General features: G+C 36.4%; 2 protein-coding genes across 3 annotated transcripts; one reads left to right on the forward strand and one right to left on the reverse strand.

Moving 5' to 3' along the window:
• Nucleotides 1–82: 82 nt before the first annotated feature.
• strap (serine/threonine kinase receptor associated protein) lies at nt 83–7,673 on the reverse strand. Its single transcript, XM_059511169.1, has 10 exons — nt 7,456–7,673; nt 7,165–7,291; nt 6,894–7,029; nt 6,719–6,800; nt 2,998–3,070; nt 2,793–2,892; nt 2,524–2,661; nt 2,261–2,397; nt 1,986–2,135; nt 83–770 (listed from the first exon to the last, which is right to left on the reverse strand). The coding sequence occupies exons 2-10, from the start codon at nt 7,274–7,276 to the stop codon at nt 709–711; spliced, it is 990 nt and encodes a 329-aa protein (XP_059367152.1). The 5' UTR covers nt 7,277–7,291; nt 7,456–7,673; the 3' UTR covers nt 83–708.
• Nucleotides 7,674–9,463: 1,790 nt separating this feature from the next.
• etnk1 (ethanolamine kinase 1) lies at nt 9,464–22,644 on the forward strand. Of its 2 annotated transcripts, XM_059511170.1 has the most exons (8): nt 9,470–9,693; nt 11,646–11,905; nt 12,657–12,797; nt 14,222–14,364; nt 18,083–18,166; nt 18,257–18,417; nt 21,248–21,321; nt 21,411–22,644. In XM_059511170.1, exons 1-8 carry the CDS (start codon nt 9,547–9,549, stop codon nt 21,481–21,483), a joined length of 1,083 nt encoding a protein of 360 aa, XP_059367153.1. In that variant the 5' UTR covers nt 9,470–9,546; the 3' UTR covers nt 21,484–22,644. The 2 variants fall into 2 exon arrangements, with proteins under 2 accessions (XP_059367154.1, XP_059367153.1); XM_059511171.1 differs by lacking the exons at nt 21,248–21,321; nt 21,411–22,644 and adding an exon at nt 16,376–16,470 and having other exon boundaries at nt 9,464–9,693; nt 18,257–18,393.
• The last annotated feature ends 1,441 nt before the right edge of the window (nt 22,645–24,085 follow it).

Below are 24,085 nucleotides of genomic sequence, written 5' to 3' on the forward strand. Positions count from 1 at the left end.
CAAGTGCAGAATACCACAGTATTAAGTTATTTGGTAAGACTTATATTTTCCGATGAATAAATACACAAAGAAAAACATTCAATTTGATAAAGGCATGTAATCATTTTATTGACCAAATGATACAACATATGTTGCAACCAAAGACAAAATTATTAAAGAACTTAAGTCACTTTTAAGCTTTACGCGTTTACGTATTTCCCAGGCTGTCGTGGAAAACATTGACACCGAATTCACACTACCATTGATAAACTTTTGAATAACATGTTCCTCAGGAGCACTTGCGCTGAGAGATGTTGTCAAACTGAAGATTGAGCTCTTGCATTAACAAACAAAATGTACTGAAAGCACATGTTGTGGCACCAAAAAAACCAAAAACAATCTTAACCATTGATCACAGTGCTGCAGAAACAGACCATTTATGAAAGAGCTGACTGGTGTATCATGGGTATCAAAGAAAGAGCAGGCAGCTGGAGGATTAGCATTTGAACTAGCGCTCTCAGCTCTACCGCCGTCTCCTGATGCTCATTTCCACAGTGTGAACATTTGTGTTGGTTTGTCTCCATGCTCGGCAGTGCGGTCCGTCTCATGTGAAGAAGGGTGGTGGCACAGCACTTTGCTGGGGTGTGGTTTCCTTGACCCATCCTGTCCCCTGACCTTTCCCGTGATCTCTCCTCCTTTGCCTCATGGTCTTCCTCTTTCTCGCCCAACTCAGGCCTTGATCTCAGCTGGAGGGCAGTACAGCGCTTCAGAGTTCTCTGATGACAGCTCCTCTGAAAGGGACAGAGAGATTTTAGTGTAGGGTACAGAATCTGATACACAAAGCCACATATAAAGCCTTTTCCTGACCTGGCATTTTCAAATTGAAAATCACTGATAAAATAACTGATATAAAATTGAATTATTGATGAGCAGGCAAGGCAGGATCATGCCAGATATTGTAGGTATGACAGCAGAGTGGAAAGAGCATTTCTTCATGCAAATGAGAGGCAAAACAAGCCACTTATCAGCTAATCGCTAAAGTAAGAGGCAGGGACATCTGTCATAAGCCTTTCAAAATCTAACAGCAGTGCTGGAATTCTGCTGGACTTAGTGCTTATATGGCATTGTTATATTTGCCATCCAGCTTTTCTTTTGGTTAATTAATAGAAGCATATTAGACTGATAATGTATTTATAGTTTAGGCTTTCAGAAACAAAGTCTACATCTTTTTTAATCATGTATATACAGTACAGACCAAAAGTTTATATATATATATATATATATATATATATACACACACACATACATACATACATACATGCTAATAGAGCTGCACAATTTGGATGGGAACTTTTTTTCAGATAAACATTTTGATAAAAAATTATGCTCAGCTTAGTTGTATGCTCAGCTTGGCTGTATGATTGACTCAATCTTGTGATTATAAATCAATGGCTAAAAAATATGATTTTATTTAATGAAATTAAGAATAACTATTTTTATTAAGTAAAACAATAAAAAATACGTAACTTTATAATTGTAATATTTAACTGTAAAATAAAAGATAAATATTGCTACTATTACTACTAAAAGCTGTTGTTTTCTGTAAAATTTCAATGCTAATATTTATGACTGTCATTTTAATCATTTTGATATGTTAAAACCACCAAACTTTTACTGCCGAGAGCCCTTAAAACTTCTATTTTGTTCACAATGGTGAGTTTACATGCGCTTCAAGTTCTCATTACAAATTTGGAAAGACGGTTGAAGCATTGTGTGTTCCTATACATGTTTTAAGCAACCCAAGCTCAGAGTAGCCTTGACTGCAAACTGAGCTGCTCAAAGACAATTGAAAACACTGGATCATGAGCTGTTTGCATGTAAAAGAATGCAGTGGCATGCATATATTTAATTCAATTGCACCAAGCAATATCGCAATTTTGGGTTTAATTCAACCACTTGTGCAGCCCTACATGCTAACTGTCTTGACAATATCTATGTAGACTCACCAGGCAGGACACATTTCCACAGGCCGTATGTTTTCCCTACAGCAGTCTGCCAAAGACGCAGAGTGCCGTCCTCTGAGCCACTTGCATACAGCTCTCCATCAGGGCTAAACCGCACACAGTGTACGGGCCCAAAGTGACCCTTATATGACTCTGAAATAGAGACAAACTTAATGTCAAGCATGAACAAATAACTATATTTTCACGAGCCAATCTATAAAAAGCTTTGTTTTTTTATATTGTAGTTAATTACATTAGCTAAGCGACTATATTCCTACCCAATTCCTCTTTGGTTGTGTAGTCATATTTGTAAAGTTTGAAGTCATCTCCTCCAGCCACAAAGAAGTCTTTCTCGGGATGCAGTGAGGCAGAGTGAATAGATGCAGGGGCATCCACAGCCTTTATCAAATCCAAACTAAAAATTTTTTTTTAAAAGAAAACATTTGACAGTTATTCAGCTGTCAATAAATTTTAAGAAGATGTTTTTGTCTGATTTAGTCTGCAAGGTAAAATTTGAATGATATGACAGCTTGTCATCTACCTTTGGGCATTGTAGAAAGCAATGGTTCTTCCATATGTAATGACAAGGATCTCCCCATCAGGAATGTACTCCATGCTGCTGACAGAAGCATCAAACGACAGAGTCTTCACTGCCTCCTTTGTGTTCTTGTCCCAAAGTCTACACATGAAAGACAAAAACTCAGAATCAGACACGCATTTATAGACATACTATAAAATATTAGTCTCAAATAGGCAAAGTATCTACTGTAAAATTCAAAGACTTTCTCTGTTGCCATTCTGGACACTCACCTGATAGTTTTGTCATCAGCAGCTGAGAGAATCTGTTGGTCATTGTTACACCACAGAGCTTTCTTTATAGCAGAGGTGTGGCCTGCAATCTCCTGGGGTTCTGGATTACAAATGCCATTTAGCCTTCCATGTCATTTTAGCTAAGAAGCTGTCTAGGAATTGGATTTTGGAAATCAACACAAACCCAAAAAGACACTTTACGTACCTGCTTCTGGTTTGCCGAGATCATAGATGCGCAGCACTTTATCATTTCCTCCAGTCAGGAGATAGTTACTGTCCTGTTGATTCAACATAAGCTGGTAAAAACTTTCCGTTTAACAAAGTAACTCAACTCAATTAACAGTGTCCAGAAGCTTGAAATGAACTGACATTACTGAAAAGACATCATTGCTGCTGGTATTTGCATAAAAAGTTTGGATTATAGAAATCCAAAAGTAAATTTTACCATTGTTCAGCCTTAGATCTCAACATTTGTGTTTCTGAAATGACTTGAAAGGGCAATGTTCTCGTTATGTACAGTGCTTCACCCCCCCCCCCCACATTTTGTGTTACAGTCTTATTCCAAAATGGAATAATTTCGTTATTTTACTCAAAATTCAAATACGTATTTGGAAAGGCACGAAAAACGAATAATGTGTTCTACAGAGCCACTAAAGCGTCATTCTTTAGCCACTTGCTTGCAGGTGCCTTGTACATAACAGTAGATACAATTTCACCACAGAAACAGAGAGAGGTAATGAGAGATGACTGATAGGACGATGGCGAATGATTTGCACATCCTGAGCATCACTGACAAACATCTAATCTTGTGAAATGTGTGGTAAATACTGCTGCTCTGTAGTAGATTACGCTACGTGTGAACGCAAATCTCTAAAGTGAAAGTAAAAAGAAAAAGTGCATTCATAAGTGATCTCAATGTACTCCATAATAATAATCCCTGATGCCTGCCATTTATATACAGGATAATTACCCAACGATATAATTGTGTAAGAAAGCATTGAAATATATTTTTCTTGTATATCTCGTATTAATTCTCTTTAGGGGTGCTGGAGTACACATTACCTTTCGGGAACATCCCTACATACAATACCCCATAATGACAATGCGAAAGAAGTTAGTTTGAAATCTTTTTCTTTTCTTTTTTTTTTTTACCACATGTACATAAGTATTCACAGCATTTGCCATGACACTCAAAATTGAGCTCAGGTGCATCCTGTTTTTCTACTGATCATCCTTGAGATGTTTCTACAACTTGATTGGAGTCCACCTGTGGTAAATTCAGTTGATTGGACATGATTGGTTGAAAAGGCACACACCTGTCTATATAAGGTCCCACAGTAAGGTGCATGTCAAGAGCACAAACCAAGCCATGAAGTTCAAGGAATTGTCTGTAGACCACAAAGACACGATTGTATTGAGGCACAAATCTGGGGAAGGGTACAGAAAGATCTCTGCAGCATCGAAGGTTCACAGAAGCATATAGTCTCTGTTACCCTTAATGGAAGAAGTCTGAAACAACCAGGACACTTCCTAGAGCTGGCCTCCTGGCAAAACTGAGCAATTGATGGAGAAGAGCTTTGGTTAGTGTGGTAACCAAGGACATGATGGTCACTCTAGTTGAGCTCCATCATCATATGTGGAGATAGGAGAAATCTACAGAAGGACAAACATCACTGTGACACTCCACTGATCTGTGCATCATGACCAGACTCGATCCTCTCCTCAGTGAAGACACATAAAATAAAAACCTCAGACTGAGGAACAAAATTATATGGTCTGATAAACTTCAATTCTGAGAATCATGTTTAAAGGAAACCAGTAACTGCTCATCACCTGCGGAGTACCAGCCCAAAAGTAAAGTGTGCAGGTAGCAGCCTCATTAGGTGGGGCTGTTATTCAGCGGCAGGGACTGAAGGACTCATCAGAGTAGAAGAAAAGCTCAATGCACCAAAATATTGAGATAGCCTTAATAAGAACCCAGTCCAGAGCATTCAGAACCTCAGACTGGGTTGAAGGTTCACCTTCCAACATGACACTAGTTGCGTTTCCAAGGTCACTTTTGGTAATTGATCACGCTTCCTCAGGGCCAATGGCACAGGTTTTTTTTGCTGAATGGAAAGCTTGGGCCAAAGCGGGCCATCTGGGGCTAGAGGAGTGGTTATGAACAAAGGCTGAGTTTCTCCAAGTCTAGAGAGTGTCATCGCCATGGAGCACTTCATAAAGCTAATGGCTATAACACCAGCATTAAAAACTTTAAAAAAATAAGTTGAGCTCAAAACTCACTTTCAGTCAGCAGCCAGTGTTTGAAATTACTTGATCCGACGTGGATTATAATCACCATAAAAAGCAGAAATATTTATAAGCGATGCAAAAGACTATGCACGCTAGGCATTAACATTACCATAGTAAACATGTAAATGCAACTACTTGAAGAAATCGGATGTTAGCTCTATCACAATTGTGTGTTTATTTAGTAACACATTTTCTCTGTCATAAGTCTGGTCTCGAGTTTAGCTATGCGTATGTATCCTATGTCATAAACATATAATAATGTTTTTTGTTCGGGAGCTTTTATAAAAATATAGAAATGTTCATTCTTTCTAAATGTGATGTATATAGGCTACTGTGACTACAAATAAACAGAAACAGACTCGACTGAATAAGCAGGCTATGTTCATAATTCTTTATTTCGTGTGACATTTTCAATCCTGATAAATTTTATTCATTATGATCGATGTATCAATTATTGTAGTAAAACATAGATGCTTTTGGATTTAAATATTTAACAAAGAATGCAAACAAACGTCCGCTTTTACATATTTGTTTTGTGATCGCGCTAGTTCCAGTGACTTAAATCTTATTAGTTTTCTGATAACTTCTCTTTGTTGGTGACATGATGGGGTTTCATGACATTGTTCCTGAGAAGCGTGTAAAGGGTGGATTTTAGTGAAGCAGTGATATTTTGGCCTTGGTGCTACAGGTCCAAAGCTATTAGCCCCGCCACCCCCATTTAAAGCACTGGCCCGACAGTGGAAAAATGGCTAAAGACCCTAATCACACAGGCTTCTAGACAACTCTGTGAATATCCTTGAGTGGGCCAGCCAGAGCCTGGGATTAAACCCAATCAAATATTTCTGGAGAAACCTAAAAAAAAAAATGTATCTGTCTGCCCCCCATCCAACCTGACAGAGCTTGAGAGGTGAAGAGCCGAGGAGAAAAATGTCAGATAATTGCCAAATGATGATTATAACAACTTCAAATCATGCCCAAAAATATTTGAGGTTGTAATTGGTGTCAAAGATGCATCAACAAAGTATTGAAAAAGGCTTTGGATACTTATGTACATGCGATATTTTTTTTCTTTCAAATAAATTTCAAACAAACTACTTTCACGTTGTCATTAATGGGGTATTGTTTATAGAATTTTGAGGAAAATAATTTAACCCATTTTGGAATAAGCCTGTAACAACAAAATGTAGAAAAAGTGAGGAGCTGTGAATACTTTCCTGATAATTCTAGTGTACTTAAAATATTTAATGAAAGTAAACTAATAAGTATATATTTAAAAACAAAGTATTTCACTTATAGAAGAAATTGAAGTACACTTCTGTTTCTAAATTTTGCAGTCTGATTTTATTTTGCTGTTTTTAAATGTTCAGCCTGCCTTTACTTAATTACAAATACAGTAAAAATCCCAATTTCATGAAACATTACCATTAAAAAAAACTATTCGATTTGAACTTATTATTAACATTGAAAATAACTTTTCTATCTTAATGTATCTTTAAATGTAATTTACTCCTGCGGTTTCAAATCTGAGTTTTCAGCAGCCATTATTCTTCGTTATCACACAATCCTTGAAAAATCATTATAGTACAGCTATTTAATGTTGTTGTAAATATCTGGCTCTCCGCATTAAGTATTACCTCTGTGAAGTTCACAGATTTCACAATGTGCTTGTGCGCCAGGGTTAGGACCTCATCTCCAGTGACAGCGTCCCATACCTTTCTGTCATATTAAAACAAATGAATAGAAAAAGTAATATAACATTTCACCAATATTATTTCACCCATTTCATTTTTTGTTGCTGCTTGTTCTTACGCTGTAAAATCTGCTGCGGCTGTAGCTGCTTTTGTAGCTTCTTTATTCAAGGTGGCACCCCAGACAGCACCCTTGTGACCCAAGAACGTCCCGATCCAGTCCCCTGTGTCTCCCTGGCGCAACATAGGTTTGCCATCTGCAATTTTGGATTACCAAAACAAAGATTCAGATTGATTTTACACTCAATTAACCCATAAACAGTCACTTACTTCAATTATTACTCTTTTTTAATATGTCAAGGGTTGGTTTTAAGATTCAAAATCACACCTACCTTTACAAGCGCTAATGAGGAAATATCCATAAGGAGTTATTCCACTGAACGCCAGATCCACAACAGGTCTGGTGTGACCAGAGCAGGTGAGAGGAGTCTGTCTCATAGCCATACTCTCCCTGGAGGCCTAGAAGAATGAAAGGACACACTTATAGAGTTTATCTCAGACACAGCTAAACGTGTATTAATAATCAAGATGATGTCTACAAACAAGGTATTCTACACATGAGTCATGACAGAACAGATGTGCTGGCTAACACAAGCTTGGCTAGTCAGGAAATCAGTCATTACCTTACAAAAACAGCAAACCAACGACACACACCAGTACTTTGTGGACAGATTACGTGTCGGGGAGGATTGTGGAGCTCAGAGCTGCACTCCTTGCTACAGTGCTGTGCCACCAGCTACAAGAGGTGTGTTTGTTTGTGTGAGTGTGAGTGTGTGTTAGCTAAACTCGAGTCCTCGCTAACGCTACAGTCAGGAACATAATGGAAGCACTAGTGTGCCATCATTTCCGGCCCACGGCGCCTAGGGATTGGTCAGAATCGTGTCACGTGGAGCACAAATAGTCCTTGTTCTAACGATGCGATGAACATGATGTGAATTAAAATGTTTGAAGTTTATTCTGTAATATAAAAAAGAAGAAAATCCTATAAGAAAAGCTTATAACCGTGTATACGAGAACATATGTTCAGATACGAATTCAAAATGACGAGATCGTTAGCTTTATGAAGCTGTACGGCATTGTAAATATAAAGTGTGTCAATATTATTAAATATTTATGTAATAATGACGACTATGATCAACCTTTAACTAGAAAATTTTTCTTCAGTCTATCAAGTTAACTTTTTGAGCCACCGAGCGCCCCCCGTGGGCAATAAATACGTACACAGGATAAAATTAGAACTGTGTTTTTTTTAAAGGCAGTGCGTCAGAGCGTCCTCGTTGTTTTAAAGTTCTGATGTTAGATAACATCCAGTGATGCGAGGATGCTGACAAACTGACGTATATTCGGTGATGTCATGATAATCCCAGGGCCATCATGGGACACGTCCCTGTGATCTCTAAAAAGACTCACAGAACATGCTGGATCAATATATACTATATATATACTATATATATATAGTATATACTATATATATATACTATATATATATATATATATATATATATATATATATATATATATATATATATATATATATATATATAAACTAGATAGATAGATAAAGTATTAATAACTTGACACACAGATGTGCATCAATTAACCAATCCACACGTCTTTACTATATATTTCTATAGTTTGGTTATTCATAATATAATATTGACAATAAATGTTTGTTACATTTATTTTAAGGTTACGTCGATCTGAAATTCAGAATCACTGTAACGCTTGTGATTGTCATTAATCACAGGTTGCTACAGATCTTACACTAATATATCTCTGTGAAAATCTTGCTAAAGGCCATTTCAGATGAACATCGTACAGTAAAGCACATATTTTCGTGATTGGAAAACAGAAAAGCAAACATGTAAGCCTGTCTATCTGAGTATTATCTTAGTGACACAGAAACGCTGAAAGCTCTAGATGTAAAGCAGTGTGAGTCATATTGTACCAGCATGCACCGCGATAGTCTCTTAACGCACAGGGGTGGGATCATCTGATAGCGCTGAGCAGTCCGAATCACTTTAGTGAATCGGTTCGTTTGGATAGTTCACTTGAATGAGCCGGTGCAAAAACCAATTCACAGCTGATTTTTTTTAAACTTCGGTTTACATTTTCAGTGTACATTTGTGTTGTTTGTGATTCCACTTGAGTGATTGGAGGGGATTCACCACCATACATTTTTAAAGTTAGTAAAATTCTGTCATTTAAAGGTTAATCACGCTCATATTGTTTCAAACCTTTTTTCTCCTCCTTGAACACACACAAAGATGACACCAAATGACATAATGAAGCTAAATGCTAAATGTATTGCAATAACTTACAAAAAATTAACCCTGTCTCACTCAAGACTTTCAGAATCCCTTAGTTTTTATTTGGAAACACGCGTTTGCATCCTTTTTTTTTTTTGACTGTTGTTTTATTCTGTGCTCCACGTAAGAAAATGACAGATGTTTGAAACTATAATCACGGATTGTTTTTTTTTTTTGCTTTGTTTTTTTTTTTTTTTTTTTACATTTTACAGAACAGCCCCTTCAAAACGCTGTAAGAGTCGGTTCGGTTGAATCGTGGAAAGGAACTGGTTGCTTCGCGAATCGAATAGTATTACTGGAGGCGTAACCGTGCTCAACCTGAGTTTAAATCCGCACCCTGCTGTACATTATCGCATTCACTGAATCTTCACCGTCTCAGAGCAGCAGCAGCGTACGTTTACAGCAATGGCCAATTACATTCACGTTCCAGAAGGCGCGCCTGTGGTTCCTAAATTAGACGTGACTCTAGATGAGCACGATTACAGAGCCGGAGCCCTGAAACTCATCAAGACGCTGAGACCCCACTGGAAACCCTCAGAGGTCAAAATGAAGGTAATTCACATGTCTTTTCCCCTCGCGCACGACCCTACCTGATGCAGAAAGCCTGCTTTTACTGACGGCAGCTCGTTTGGTGCATTATATAATGCAGAAAGCGAAGTTAAGCGCGTTGCGCCTTCAGATCATGAGCTGCGTCACCAGATGGTCCCGTGTGCACCATTGCGCTTAGCAGACACACTGCTGTCAGAGAAAGCACTTATGTTGTAACACTCTCATTCATAAAAATGTATTGCTCGTGCATGCATGTATGCATTCATGCTACAATGTATTTAATGCACTAGTACAAGAAAGTTACAGCATCCATACAAGTGGAAAGTAGAACTACAAAGAGAATCTAGTGCATTAAATGTAGATTTAATGCATTAAATTGTTTTAGCTTATTTATTACTTTATTCGATTTCGCGTCTGTTTTTATGTCATTACTATTTTATTAATTTCTTTATTAAGTATCCCAGTAGTACCTTATACCTTAAAAAAATAGTATTTAATAGATACTACTAGTAATAATTCCAAGTGATTACTGTGGTTAACAAAATGCAGATAGTCTTAGTCATTAACTCAGAAATGGAATGAAGTATGAGGAAATGTTCTACCTGCATTAGGGCCTCGTACATCATTTCTCATTTCTAAAATGGCTCAAAGTCATTATTTTTGTAGGACTCTCAGTGTCAAGGCATTTGTTTGCTATCCAGTGAAGTTTCTATAACACTAATAGGTGTGTGCTTACAGCTGACACATAAAGAGGACTGTGACGGTGACATTACACTGCTCTGTTCACCCCAGAGCACTCTTTGTTCATATATAATGAATTAACCCGAGATGGGCGCAACCAAGAGTACAGTGCATGAAACTGATACACAGAGCCTCAGAATTCCTTAATGATTGATCAAGGCATTCCACAGAACTACATTTTCCAAGAACAAGCATATTTTGCATGACCACTCATTCTTCTAGAAGTTATCAGCCTTTCTGGACAAGCTGCATTTCATTGAGTCTCTTAGAAACGTAGCATATACAAAGTCAGTTCCACGAATTATGAAACCTAGATGTATTGACTATTGACTAAGGCGTTAACAATGTTCAATGTGACGGTTTGGGTTTCCGTCGCCTTGGTGTCGTTGAGGACTGTGAAGATAGAAATCTTTTCTTTAGCTGTGCACCAGGGGTGACATGCACCTTGAATCAAGTTTTTCAAGTGCTTAGTACTGGCAATGAATCGAATGACCTCTGATTGAGATGACCGAGTGGAAATTTATATTAAGTCATTGGTACTTTATCAATGTGTTTCCCAAAGACAAGCTGAAAAAAAGTCTGAACAACATTGGACATCATAGAACAAAACTGAGATCTGTAATAATATTCTGGTAAACCGAGCACTGTTTAGCCTAATGTGCTGAACGGTGTTTCCTTCTACAAACAGAGCTGATAGGGGTGTGTCACGTCGTTTGCATGTGGGTGGGAAACTAGATATGTTTTTGGTTGTTTTCATCAACTTTCAAACAAAATTGAGTGCTCAGCACATGCCAGACCACTCTGAAGCTGGCAGAAATCAAATTCCTGACGTTCCGCCCACTGCCCGTCAATCCCAGATAGAACAGATGATTGTGGCCTGGAATGCTTGGCGTCCCAAACACGCTTCGTTTTTACATTAGTAGACAAAGTCAATTTGTTCAGCTCTGTCACCCAGAAAAAACAAACACTTTTGAGTCTATATAAACTAAAAGTCATTTAGTTGTTTTGGTTACACTGCGTTCGATGATCAGTCTTTTTTCTATGCATGTAAATAAGAGGTTTCTCTTCAGCTGAGTAGCAGAAAAGGAACTCAAAGCATGTGATGCTGATTTCACAAAGACTTTTTTTTTTTTGTATGAACATCACTAACCGTTAACCTCAAACCATCTGAGCGAGAGTGTTTTTTAAAAAAATTTTTATTCCTCTTTCTTCAGTCTTTCACTGACGGCATCACGAACAAGCTGATTGGCTGTCACGTCGGCGGGTCCATGCAGGACGTGGTCCTGGTTCGGGTCTACGGGAACAAGACGGAGCTGTTTGTGGACCGTGAGAACGAAGTGAAGAGCTTCCGTGTCCTGCAGGCGCACCGGTGTGCTCCACGCCTCTACTGCACCTTCAACAACGGCCTGTGCTATAAGTTCCTGAAGGGGGTGGCCCTGGAGCCCGAGCACATCCGCAGCCCTGCCATCTTCAGGTGAGAAACTGCGTGTTCGAATCCAATCATCCTTTATAATACGGAGCTGATTGATTCAGGATGGCGTGACGGAGATGGAGATACTGGCGCTGACCTCCAACTAGCCAGACACTTGTCACATAACCCCAAACCTTACCAATTAATCTCTTAAGACATGAATGACACACTGCACTCTCTCTCTCTCTCTCTTGCACGCTGACCCAGTCCTCCTGCCAATGTTTGTCGGGTCTCAGACAGCTGTGAAAGAACAAGGCTACTGTGTTAACAGGGCGATGACCAATGTGCTGGCGTTTAAATGCATTACCATTCAAAAGTTTGGGGTAAAAAAAGAATCCTTTTATTCAGCAAGGATTCATTAAATTGATCAAAAATGACAGCAAAGACATTTTATATTTCAAATAAAAGTCATCCTTTATATAATAAGAGGCACCAAACCAGAATTGTAAGGATCATGTGAAACTGAAGACTGGAGTAATGATTCTGAAAATTCAACTATGCCACAACATGAATAAATTAAATTGGAAATATATTCTAATATATAAAAGTTTGTAGTTATATCTCACAATACTACAGTTTTTACTATATTTTTGATCAAAGAAATGCATCCTTGGTGAGAATAGGTGACTTGTTTCAAAAATGTTTTAAAAGTCTTCCTGATCCCCAACTTTTGAACTGTTTGTATTAAATATTGTAGGGCCACACTAAAAATGTCATCTAAACCTTAAAATAAGCCATTTTTATATGTTTACAGGGACATTGCGAGGCAGATGGCAAAATACCATGCCATACATGCCCACAACGGCTGGGTGCCCCAATCAGACCTCTGGCTGAGGATAAGCAAGTACTTCTCTCTTGTTCCTACACACTTTGACGACCCTGTGAAGGACCAGAGGTGAGCTTTAATTTGCAGTATAAGCTGTGTATTGCATAATTGTGTTTTGATGTTCTGCTTTCTTTAAAAACATGCCGGATAACACCCTTTCGGTATAATGTCTCTGGGCGATATTGAAGCTGTCAATACAAGGAGGTTCAGATCTCAGGTTCACATGCTATGACGTACAGAAAGTATTTTGGGATCTTTCTATATATATATATATATATATATATATATATATATATATATATACATTGGGAGGATTTTCAAACCACAATGTAAGCAAAGCATATTGGGGGGGGGGATTATATATATATAATATATATATATATTTTTTTATATATATTTATTTATTTATTTTTTCTCCCAATATGCTTTGCTTACATTGTGGTTTGAAAATCCTCCCAATGTTAGATGACATGACTCATCGAGGCACAGACAAATATGTTTGTACAGGTGCAAGCTGAGAACAGCATGCATTGAGAACAATGTCGGCTTTGTTTTGTTTCGCAGATTAAGAATCCTTTTATAATGTAACATCTTTTAAAAATAGATTCAGTACAGATGACAGTAATCCATATACAAATATAACAGACTTATTTATAGAATAATATGAACACGAATATCAAAAGTAAGGTAGTATTATTAAAGGAGAGGTTCACTTCCAGAACAACAATTTACAGATAATGTACTCACCCCGTTGTCATCCGAGATGTTCATGTCTTTCTTTCTTCAGTCGTAAAGAAATGTGTGTTTTTTGAGGAAAACATTTCAGGATTTCTCTCCATATAATGGACTTCTTGTTAGGAGTTTGAACTTCTAAAATGCAGTTTAAATGCAGCTTCAAAGGGCTCTAAACGATCCCAGCCGAGGAAGAAGGGTCTTATCTAGTGAATTGATCTGATATCTTCTGAAGAAATGTACAATTATAAGCGGAACATACAAAGAAGGTCAAATGCCCTTTACAAAAAAGGTAAAACCACAATGAAGGACGATTTTTAATTGATATATATACCCATGAAATATCTGTTGAGAAACGCGGAAATGCGAGTGCTTGTACATGCAAAACTAGGACATGGAGTGGTTTTTTTTTTCTTTTCTTTTTGTTGTGTGGGTTGCTAGAGTGTTTGTCCATGTCAAGTGAAGCCTAAGCTAATAGTTCAGGAATGTTTGAATGTACAGTTGGATTTGAAGTGTATATATATATATTTTTTTATATGCCTTAGAGGCAACAAAAGTTATTGCGCAACGAGTGCTGACAACATATTACATGCCCATAGAGTGTCTCTGTGGTTAGTTTACTATTTATAGATGGTTGTTTTTAATATTTTTATCTTATTGAGTGAGGCAGGTTTGTGTACAGCGTGCCTTATTTGAATCACGCTGGAACACAGAAGTATGTTTGTGTTTTCTGAATGTGTGTATGTGTCGTCTGTTTCCAGGCTGAACAGTGAGGTGCCCAGCACTGAGTGTCTTCGAGACGAGATGATCTGGCTTCAGCAGAACCTTTCTAAACTGGCTTCCCCAGTCGTTCTGTGTCACAACGATCTGCTCTGTAAGAACATCATCTACAACCAGCAGGAAGGTGAGTCCAACAAACCCCAGCAGCTTCCTTCAGCCACAGCGTATGTTTCCCCAACCCCCCCTGCCTAAGGTAGGCTTAAATTTAGTGTTTTCACCTCTGAAATATAACATGGATGCCCTTTCCTAAAGGGTAGTAAAATTACAGTTTCATCCAATTTCATCAAGGCATCAGGAGAATCCACTGGTTTCCATAAAATGTGTTTTCTGTTCTTGAAATCAAAAGCAAATGTGTGTTTGTGTTTGCTTTGGGGAATGATGTTGAATGCTATCTTCATGATGTACAGACCGGCGACTGTCTGCCGCTACCTGTCCCACATGATGGAGAATGTGACTCGAGTCATTCCTGTTATGTTACCTTTTCAGTTCTTTCCTTTCTGCAAGTATATTTATGAAATGAGGATGTATTTCTATAAAACACAGTGTCAGACTTTCATAAATATGCCTTGCGCAGGCTAAGGCACTTCAGCTTTAGTTCTACAAAGACAAGAAAATAACAGGAAGGACATTTAAAGCATAATTTGAATAAAAGTGAGTCATTTGATAGGATCGAAATTTTAGTAATACAGTGTTTACTTTAAAACATGTAAATTAGACTAAGAGAATTACATGTATAGGCCTATATTAGAATTGAAAATGTATAAATATTTACATTTTAATAAATGATTTAACATTGTCATATTTACTCAATTTCTCTTTGGCATTTTTGTCATGTTCTCAGGTCACTAAACCCAATAAAGTACCATATTTTTATTAAATAATATAATGAATAAAGAACTATATATTTGTTATATGAATTATTTAGATGTGTAGATTGTTGGTATATATATTATACTGTAGTTTTTTTTATAAAACATATTTATAAATAATATAATGAATAAAGAACTATATTTATGAATTTTTTAGATGTATAGATTATACTGTAGTTTTTATATTTAAAAAATCTAAATGAATTTAGAAATTTATAAATGTACACATTTTAATAAAATATTCTAATTGTAAATCTTTTTCAATTGTAATTTTTCATTTAATCATCTCTCTTTGGTTTGAGTGGATGTTGACATTTTTGTCATGTTCTCAGGTACCAAAACCCAATAAAGTATAATATTTTTTATAAAATAAATTATATTTATAAATACTATAAATAAAGAACTATATATTTGTTATATGGATTTTTTAGATGTATATATTATACTGTAGTTGTTATTTTAAAATGTATAAATAAATACACGCAGGCACGGTTACATTATTAATTAAAATTCACCCTGTGTTTAATTAAAATCATCAGCATAACACAAATGACCCACTTATGAGTATGACCATGAGAAAATGGCTGCTCTGCCACAGCAGTAGCGTGAGAATGTGTAGTTCCGGTCTCTCTTTTTCTTTTTTTTAAGTGGCAGTAACAGTCAGCACATATCGTTTGCCCTAAAGGTATCACTTGCCCCTAAAAACTGTTCTTGAAGCAGTAAATATTTCCCCACGAGCGATTAGAGATTGGCTCATGGAAATCTGCTTGGAGAACAGGGTTTGGAGGCAGCTGCGACCTTGGCCACTTGTTTGTATTTGAACTTGGAGAGAGGAAGGAGGCTCTGTTTTCAGAAAAAAAAAAGCTAAGCCACTTCCTCCAACTCGCTTTTAACACAGACCAAAGAGGCGGGAGGAAGTTTTCACAGTAAAATGTTTGTTTTTGACATCCCTGCTCCCCTTCCAGACGAGACCTATAGTAACCAAGAGCGGGAGTGTTGCGCAATAGGCCTTGTTTTTGTTGTACTCGCCTTTCGTTGACATCAGGGAGTCAAATAAGTTTGAGAGTCCCACAGGCTCGACCTGCACAGGAAGCCGCTGTGGCATTTGCATAGAGCCAGTAACTCGGGGCCTCATTGGCTGGCTAATGGACCAATGGGGATGCTGTGTGGTGGGGGTGTGCGTTTATGAGATGAGCCGTGTTTGTTGTTAACGGGGGAGGTGCCCAATGGCCTCTCTGCAGTGAAGCTGTGTGTGTTCTGTGACAGATGTGAGTTTGCCCAAATCTCTTCATCTGCTGCACAGGGCTATAGCCACTGACTGGAGGTGTTCAGTGTGTCCCGCTAGGACGCCACCGGGTCCGGTAACCACCTCACGTGTCTCTTTCTGTAGACCAACACTTCTGTCCAATTTCAAATAAATAATTTTTTTTCTTTTTTTGTAACTCACCATAAGCTCTAGAGCACTGGGAATGCAAGGCAACGTAAAGTCAAACACACTTTAGGTGCAATAATGTTAGATATTACAAACTAGGTAGTGATTAATGAATAATGCATTACACATATGTAGACTGAGAGGAGTAAGGCTTTGTATTTTAAAGTCAACACTGTCTACATCACCTGACCGATCAAGTCATTGCTTGCGAAACCACTGCTATACAGACTATGTGCCACTAGATGGCAATGCTGCCATTTTCTCTCCTTTAACTCTTCTGTCCTTCCAGCCCTGTGGTTTTACAGTTTGTTTTCTAAATATCTATTGATTTATTTTTTTGTATTTTATAAAGCTGTAAACTCTTGTCTAACCTGACTTGTTTATCAATTTTTTTGATTCTGGCTTTTCTTTTACTCTCGCTGTACTTTTTACTGTTGTGTTTCCTCCTGTAGAGCAGAAGACTGTTTACGCGATGCACTCTTTCTTTCACCAGTCACAAGATTTCCAGGAAAACTTGCAAAGAATTTGCCCACTCGCTAAATCATTTGTATTCAAGCCGAAAACCTTGTTTGTTTTCATTTGAAATATTCTAAAAAAATAATGATAATAAATGTCCCTTTAAGAACAAAATAAAACAAAAAGTTGCAAGTTTTCCACTTTTCTTCTCAGACTCATGTAAATAGTGATTCATCAATTAGATTTTATCAATTTCGATCAATTTTAGACTTTTTTTAAAATTGATAACAGATAATCATATTTTTTATATTATTATCATCATTATCATTATTATTATTACCACTATTATAATTTTTGATATATTATAAAAACTTTTAAATCTATTATGTTTTGAATTGTTTCTAATTTAAGTGTTGAAATATAGCACTTTCCAGAATACAGAATCAATTTCACTTAGCCCTACACTTATTAAAAATATTTAAATTATTGAAAATTTATTTTGTGCTTTTTTAAATTGTTTTTTTAATGATACAATTATTAATGTTAATATTTGGTGATTGAAATGATACATAATGGGATATAAGCATGCATAAAATGAACATCGAAGATGTTATAAAGATGTTGCATCATGATCTGAAAGCACAGTTTGTCAAAAACATGAAATAAAATCATTACCATTGCACACAGATGATCAGGTCATTATTACAGGATGTGAAAAATACTTTAAATGAAATGAAACCATCTGAAAAAATGTTTTTTTCAAAGCGACCCTAATTGAAGAATCACCTAAATATAACATGCATTTTTTTTCCACAATGCATGCTATAAGTGCATGAAATCTGTCCCCATGTCTTGTTCACTTTGTCATTTGTTTATGCTTTCTTGTCTTGCACCAGAATGCAAATCCTTACTCCTTTTCCCAGATGTGATTTGATAAGTCATTTAAATTGCAGATAATGCCCATGATAGTGTTGGTTTGCTAATACAGGCAATAGATTGTAACAGTAAAAAAGAACAAGGGTTATTAAAAAGACAATGCCCGTGTGCTTCTCTAAACAAATTGCTATTTGTTTCCCCTCCTGCAGGAAATGTCAAATTCATTGACTACGAATATGCTGGGTACAATTACCAAGCCTTTGACATTGGGAATCACTTCAATGAATTTGCAGGTAATGCAATACGAACACAAATTAAGCTATTGTATAGAAGCGAAAAGAACCCGCTTAACCAAGTGGGTGTGGCCTTCTTGTGATTGACAGGTCTGAATGAGGTGGACTACACGCTGTATCCTGGGCGAGAGCTCCAGTTGCAGTGGCTCCGGGCCTATCTGGAGGCCTACAAGGGGTACAAATCACAGGGCACACAGGTCTCCAGCACTGAAGTGGAGGTGCTGTACGTGCAAGTCAACCGCTTCGCCTTGGTGAGTTGAAACTGGATTTATCCGCCATGGTCTGGAATCGTGACTCATTTCGATTCCATCTGCACCCTGCCAAATTAAACATCAGATTTTTGTTTTTTCTATGTAATTACTGTCTTTAAAGACATGCAGCATTTTACAAAGTAAACTGGAACAGATAAATCGTCTGCATTAGAGCCACGCTGAAGTGGAGACAAAGGTATGAATAGTGATTGCAAGTTGTCAGAAGGAGCCTTGACATCCTGCCCATCCTTGCAAGCGTCTAATGAGAGGACCTCTGGGTGTTTGTGTGTGTTTGCAGGTCATTCTTTGACGATCGAGTAGCACACCTGCCCTTTCTTGATGATGATATTCGGAGAGGAACACTAATTTAATATCCTCTTTACTCTCGCTGTTTAGTCTTTTGTGATCAATCGACGTGTTAAAAGCAGGGCAGACTTTTTTTTGATTTTCCAGTTTGTCAGGGGAAGAAGGAATTTTTTTGAAAAAAAAAATCTAACTCTGGCTTTCAGATATGGTGAACAAAACTAGGGTCCGTTTTCTCTCCTGTCCCTAAAAGGAACCTTGAGAGACGCTAAAACAAATGCCTGAGGAATGCCATAGCGTGAGGCTTAATGAATGTGATTTGTTGCCTTCGTTTTGGATAGCTTTTTCTGCGGCCTTAATTGAAAGCTAGATAAAACTGAAAAGCACAGAATTTTTTCTTTTACGGGATTAATCAGAATATGAGCATATTCTGATTAAGTAAGTGTCATGTTAATACACTAACCTGCCATAAACAGATTAAGCCGATATTACGGTTTCTAGAAATCTGAGGCAGCTGTCTTTATGCTTTTAATAATCAGAATTTTGTATTCTGGTTATTCATTTATTTCTGTATTATATAATTTAAGATGATATTATATCAAACAAAGGCAATTCTGAATAATATTGGATACAGCTGCGAAAAGTCTACAAAGAGGAAATCAATAGAAAATTGCAAAATAAAATATTTATATGCTTTGTACACCACCTTTCCAAAGTTTGGTCTGTCAGATGTTTTTAAATTAAAAACAAGACTTTTATTCAGCAAGGATGCATAAAATTTATCAAAAGTGACATTTAAGACTTTCTACTTATCAAAGTGTTTTCATAAAAATGTTTTCAACATTGTAATAATTAAAAAATGTTTCTAGAGCACCAAATCAGTATATTAGATTGATTTCTGAAGGATCATGTGACACTGAAGACTGCAGTGAATTCACATAATATAATTATTACTTAATGTTATAGTATATATTATATTCAAATAGAATAGAGTTGTTTTTAATTAAAATAATAATATTTTACAATGTTTTTTATTAAAAATAAATGCAGCCGTGGTGAGAATAATGGACTTTTTTTCAAAAACATTAGAAAGTCTTCCCAAACCCCAATTTTTGAACAGTAGTGTATTTCCATTATTACCATAATAATATATAATATAATAGTATTCCAAAAACATTCTACGGACTTGTCATTTCAGATGCCCATTAAAGCTCTGCTTTATGATGTCACTCTGATGTTTGCACACTATCCTCACATGCCTAAGCCAGGAGACACAGAGTTTATAAAAGATGGTCTAAATATACTCCGAGATTGTGTCTGAAGGAGTTCGGGACCCTTGACTCTGGCAGAGGCGAACATTTATTCTGTGTAGTTGAGTGAAAAACACAGATAGAGGATAGAGACTTTATTGTAGGCCAGCAAACCCGTGATCTTTACTCACATGATGGCAGGAGTGATTTAGTCTCATCAGAGGGCTTTTATAGAAATGCCACATTTTATATGCTTTTACTTCACTGTCAGTGATCCAGAATCAACACTAATAACTTCCATGCAGTTATCCTTTTTCCTTTTTTAATGGGTCCACTCAAAGGAAGCCATCTCTGCTTAGAAAGGCGTGGGTCAAATGTTTCCAAGCAACAGTACAACATACAATCTGTCACACAGTTAACTTCAGTGTCAGGGTGAATCTCACAGCTTAGTCCTGTTTTACTCTCAAATCAAAATAGAAAATAAAGAACATTTGTGGTTATTGAATGAAGTCTGTTTTTGTGAACAATAAGATTTGTGCATCGAAACATTGTTTTTATAACGGTTGAACATAAGCCATCTCTTGTCAGTTGTGTAAGGCGAATTTTCATTAATGTAATGGGAAGTTTGGGAACAAATGATATATTAATAGATCATTTTAAATATTAATACAGTAAGTTAGTATTTGTTGTACTGAAACTAAATTATAGTGATTCAAATAAAAATAAACATTATTTACTTATTCATTTATACATAACTTCCAGGTACTGAAAATAAGCTTTTCTGTTTTAAAGTAAAATATGAATGTCATATTCATATGACTTTGTGTTAATTTTATGTACTATAATAGTATTTATTAATATTTTGAAATAGCTTTTATTTTTTATATTCTCAGTTTTCATTTTTATTCTAGTAAAAGTTTTATGCATTGTCATTTTTGTTAGTATTTATATTTTTATTTAGCTTAATTCAGTTTTAGTAATTTTTATATTTGTTTTTAAAGTAGATTGTTTAAGTTTTTATAATGATATTTTATATTTACATTTATTTAATATTTATTTTATAAAATTTATTTAATCTTATTATTTAATTTTTTCATCTTAATTTTAATTAGAAAAACACAAGTCTTAACAATGAAAACATTTTTTTTATTTATTTTGGGATACAGTATGAATTTTTTTTATTTACTCCTCAGTACCATGATATCTTCCTCTGTGAAAAAAAATTTGTAAAGCTATCCTCATTTTTCCTCATGTTCTTTGTTTTTTGTCTTCCCCAGGCATCTCATTTCTTTTGGGGACTCTGGGCATTGATCCAAGCTCAGTACTCCACCATTGACTTTGACTTCTTGGGGTAAGTTTTCACATTTCTACAACAACATTCATAAAATCAAGATTTCAACAGTGTATTCTTATTCCTGGCCACCATTTTTGCTTCTGCAGATATGCAGTTCTCCGTTTCAGCCAGTACTTCAAGATGAAACCAGAGGTGATGTCACTGCACCTTCCAGAATAATCTCTCAGACCTGGGCTTGAGCTTCTCCAGAGAAGGGCTCCCCCTGGTGGACACAAGAACTAGCTGGAGACCTCTTCAGTTTGTAGAATGAACACTGCACTTACTTGTCTGAACACATCATTTTAGATAAGCCCCACATCACCTCTGAACTCAAAGCTGGTTTAGCGTTATAGAGAACCAGGCACCTAAGCCCTCCTCCTCGCTTTTATGTGGCGGTCGAGAGACCCACCCCAGTGCCCTAGTCCATTTTCAGTGAAGTGAAATTGCCAATTGAGGAAGCAAACCGCTCCTATAGATTGCTTACTCTAGAGCCTCGACTTGCCAATATATGTTAAGAGAAGCCCTGGAGAATCTCAAATTAAGAAAAGCTCCCCAGATATCCATCCTCCAAGGACAGGGAACCTCTGACAACAATTATTATCTGGAGACAGAGAAGGAGGGCAGCTGGGTCTGTTTTCAGCAACTAACTATCATCCTAAAGGTCATTCCAGCTTGTTTACACAACTTTTAATGGGAGAAATCAGTGTACTGTAAGATAATGTAGGCTTTACTGTATGGATAGTCACTGATTCTGACTAAACGGTGAACTTTGGGCCTGTCTGTTCCTACGAGGGTTGTTCCTGGCACAGCTGCATTAAGATGTGTAATTCAGGGACCAATAGAAGCTTCGTTGTTCGTCTCTGGCAGACGGTTCCTCCCTTGTCCTGTCACTGTGAACCACTGTATAGAGCCTTCATAAAGTTTCTCATTGTTTTCTCAGCGTGGTGCTTGGAGAAAGTAGACGCACAGTAGCCGTGGCTACACTGAGCCGGTAGCTAATCTGAAGCCCACACCAAAGTGCTGATATTTCTTGCTTGTACATTATGCACAGTGTATTTTTTCACTGTAGAAATAACATGTGGTAATATTTACATTTTGAACGGTGGTTTTTGTACTTATTTAAATGGCGCTGTTAAAGAGGTCGCTCTTGAGACGTGTGCTTTTTCTGGGAGGTTTCGCTGAACTTTTTGTAATGGATGTATTTCCTGGAAGCTTTAACGAAGGCATCGCCTGCTGGACGCACTAAAGCTTTTGTATTCGTAACCCCTGTCCACATAACTAAATAACAGGCCTTTTTGCACAAACTCTGATTGCTTTAAGAACAAAATCAGTCCACAGTTCACCTTGTGATGACCCGCTCTTTGTACTTAAGCCTAATTTTAAGTGCACATGTTGGGTGAGATTTTATGTAATGCTTTATTTTGCAGGGTCTCTGTTTATAAATTAAATTAACTGCTATAGTAAAAACTATTTTTGTGGAACCAAGTTACACAGCAATGGTGTAGTAGTTTATTAATCCCATATCTTACTCAGAAGAACCAAGGTCAGAAATGAATCTGAACTGAGACAAAAATGGCCTAGAAATGTTAAATGTAAGGGCAAATAATGTCCTTGTGTAAATTAAATATATATATATATATATATATATATATATATATATATATATATATATATATATATATATATATATATATATATATATATATATATATATATATATATATATATATATATATATATCTGTTATACCACTGTTCAGAAGTTTGGAGTCAATTTGATTTTATTTTATGTATGTATGTATGTATTTATTTATTTATTTTTGAAAGAAATTAATACTTTTATTCAGTTCATTTCTTTTTATTCATTAAAGAATCCTGAAAACGTGTCGGAAAAATGTCCCAAAAAATATTTAGCATCACAACTGGGTTTAACATTAATGGAGAAATGCCATAAAAGGAATGAATAAAATTTTAAAATACTTCAAAACTGAAAACAGTCCTTTTTGTATTGTATAAACTGTAACCATATTTTTGAACAAATGAATGCAGCCTTGGTGAGATTAAAAGACTTCTTTTAAAAATGGTAGAAAATCTTCCTGACCCCAAACTTTTGAACATTTCTTGCTTATTTTTATTTAAAGCTGATCTAATTTTGTTTTTTGACACCATAGTTTCCAGTTAAATCGACTGATTCATTAAACATTTTCGACATAAAATCTCTTAGAGAACAAGATAAAGTATGCCACTGAAATCAATTCCCCTTAGTTTCTAAAGCTGTGCAGTACACATGAGCAATGTATTATAAAACGTGACCAAGATTTATTTATTTTTTCTTTCTCCTAAGAAGTTTTCTGGTGCAAACCTCAGCTCTGAGACTTGCCTTCGCACCGCCTGGTTTCCCTCATTTACCTCAGTTTCCTGTGTCAGTTTGCCTATGCTACAAACAACCATCTACAATTCTGTAAATACTAGTAACTGTGAATTTCTGGTTGTTTTATTGTATTTTGACATATGCTTCTTTTTCTATGCCAGTTCTTTTGTAGCTGTTAAGCTTGCACCTTGATCATGATTTTGAACTGTCAAAGACCACACAGAATGCTACATTTTACTTTTTCCTTTCTTTCTTTTTTTTTTTTTCCTTTATGCCAGAAATGTTCATCAAACTAGAGTAGTGGGAAATTTTCTCTCTTTTAACAGTCTGTGAAGATTAACTGATTTCTTTGCACTTTTTAGCATATATATAAACCTCAAAGTGATTGGTGGTTCCAACTTTCAGCCAGTGA

The sequence above is a fragment of the Carassius carassius genome, chromosome 26 (genome assembly GCF_963082965.1).
Source record: "Carassius carassius chromosome 26, fCarCar2.1, whole genome shotgun sequence".
Taxonomy (NCBI): domain Eukaryota; kingdom Metazoa; phylum Chordata; class Actinopteri; order Cypriniformes; family Cyprinidae; genus Carassius; species Carassius carassius.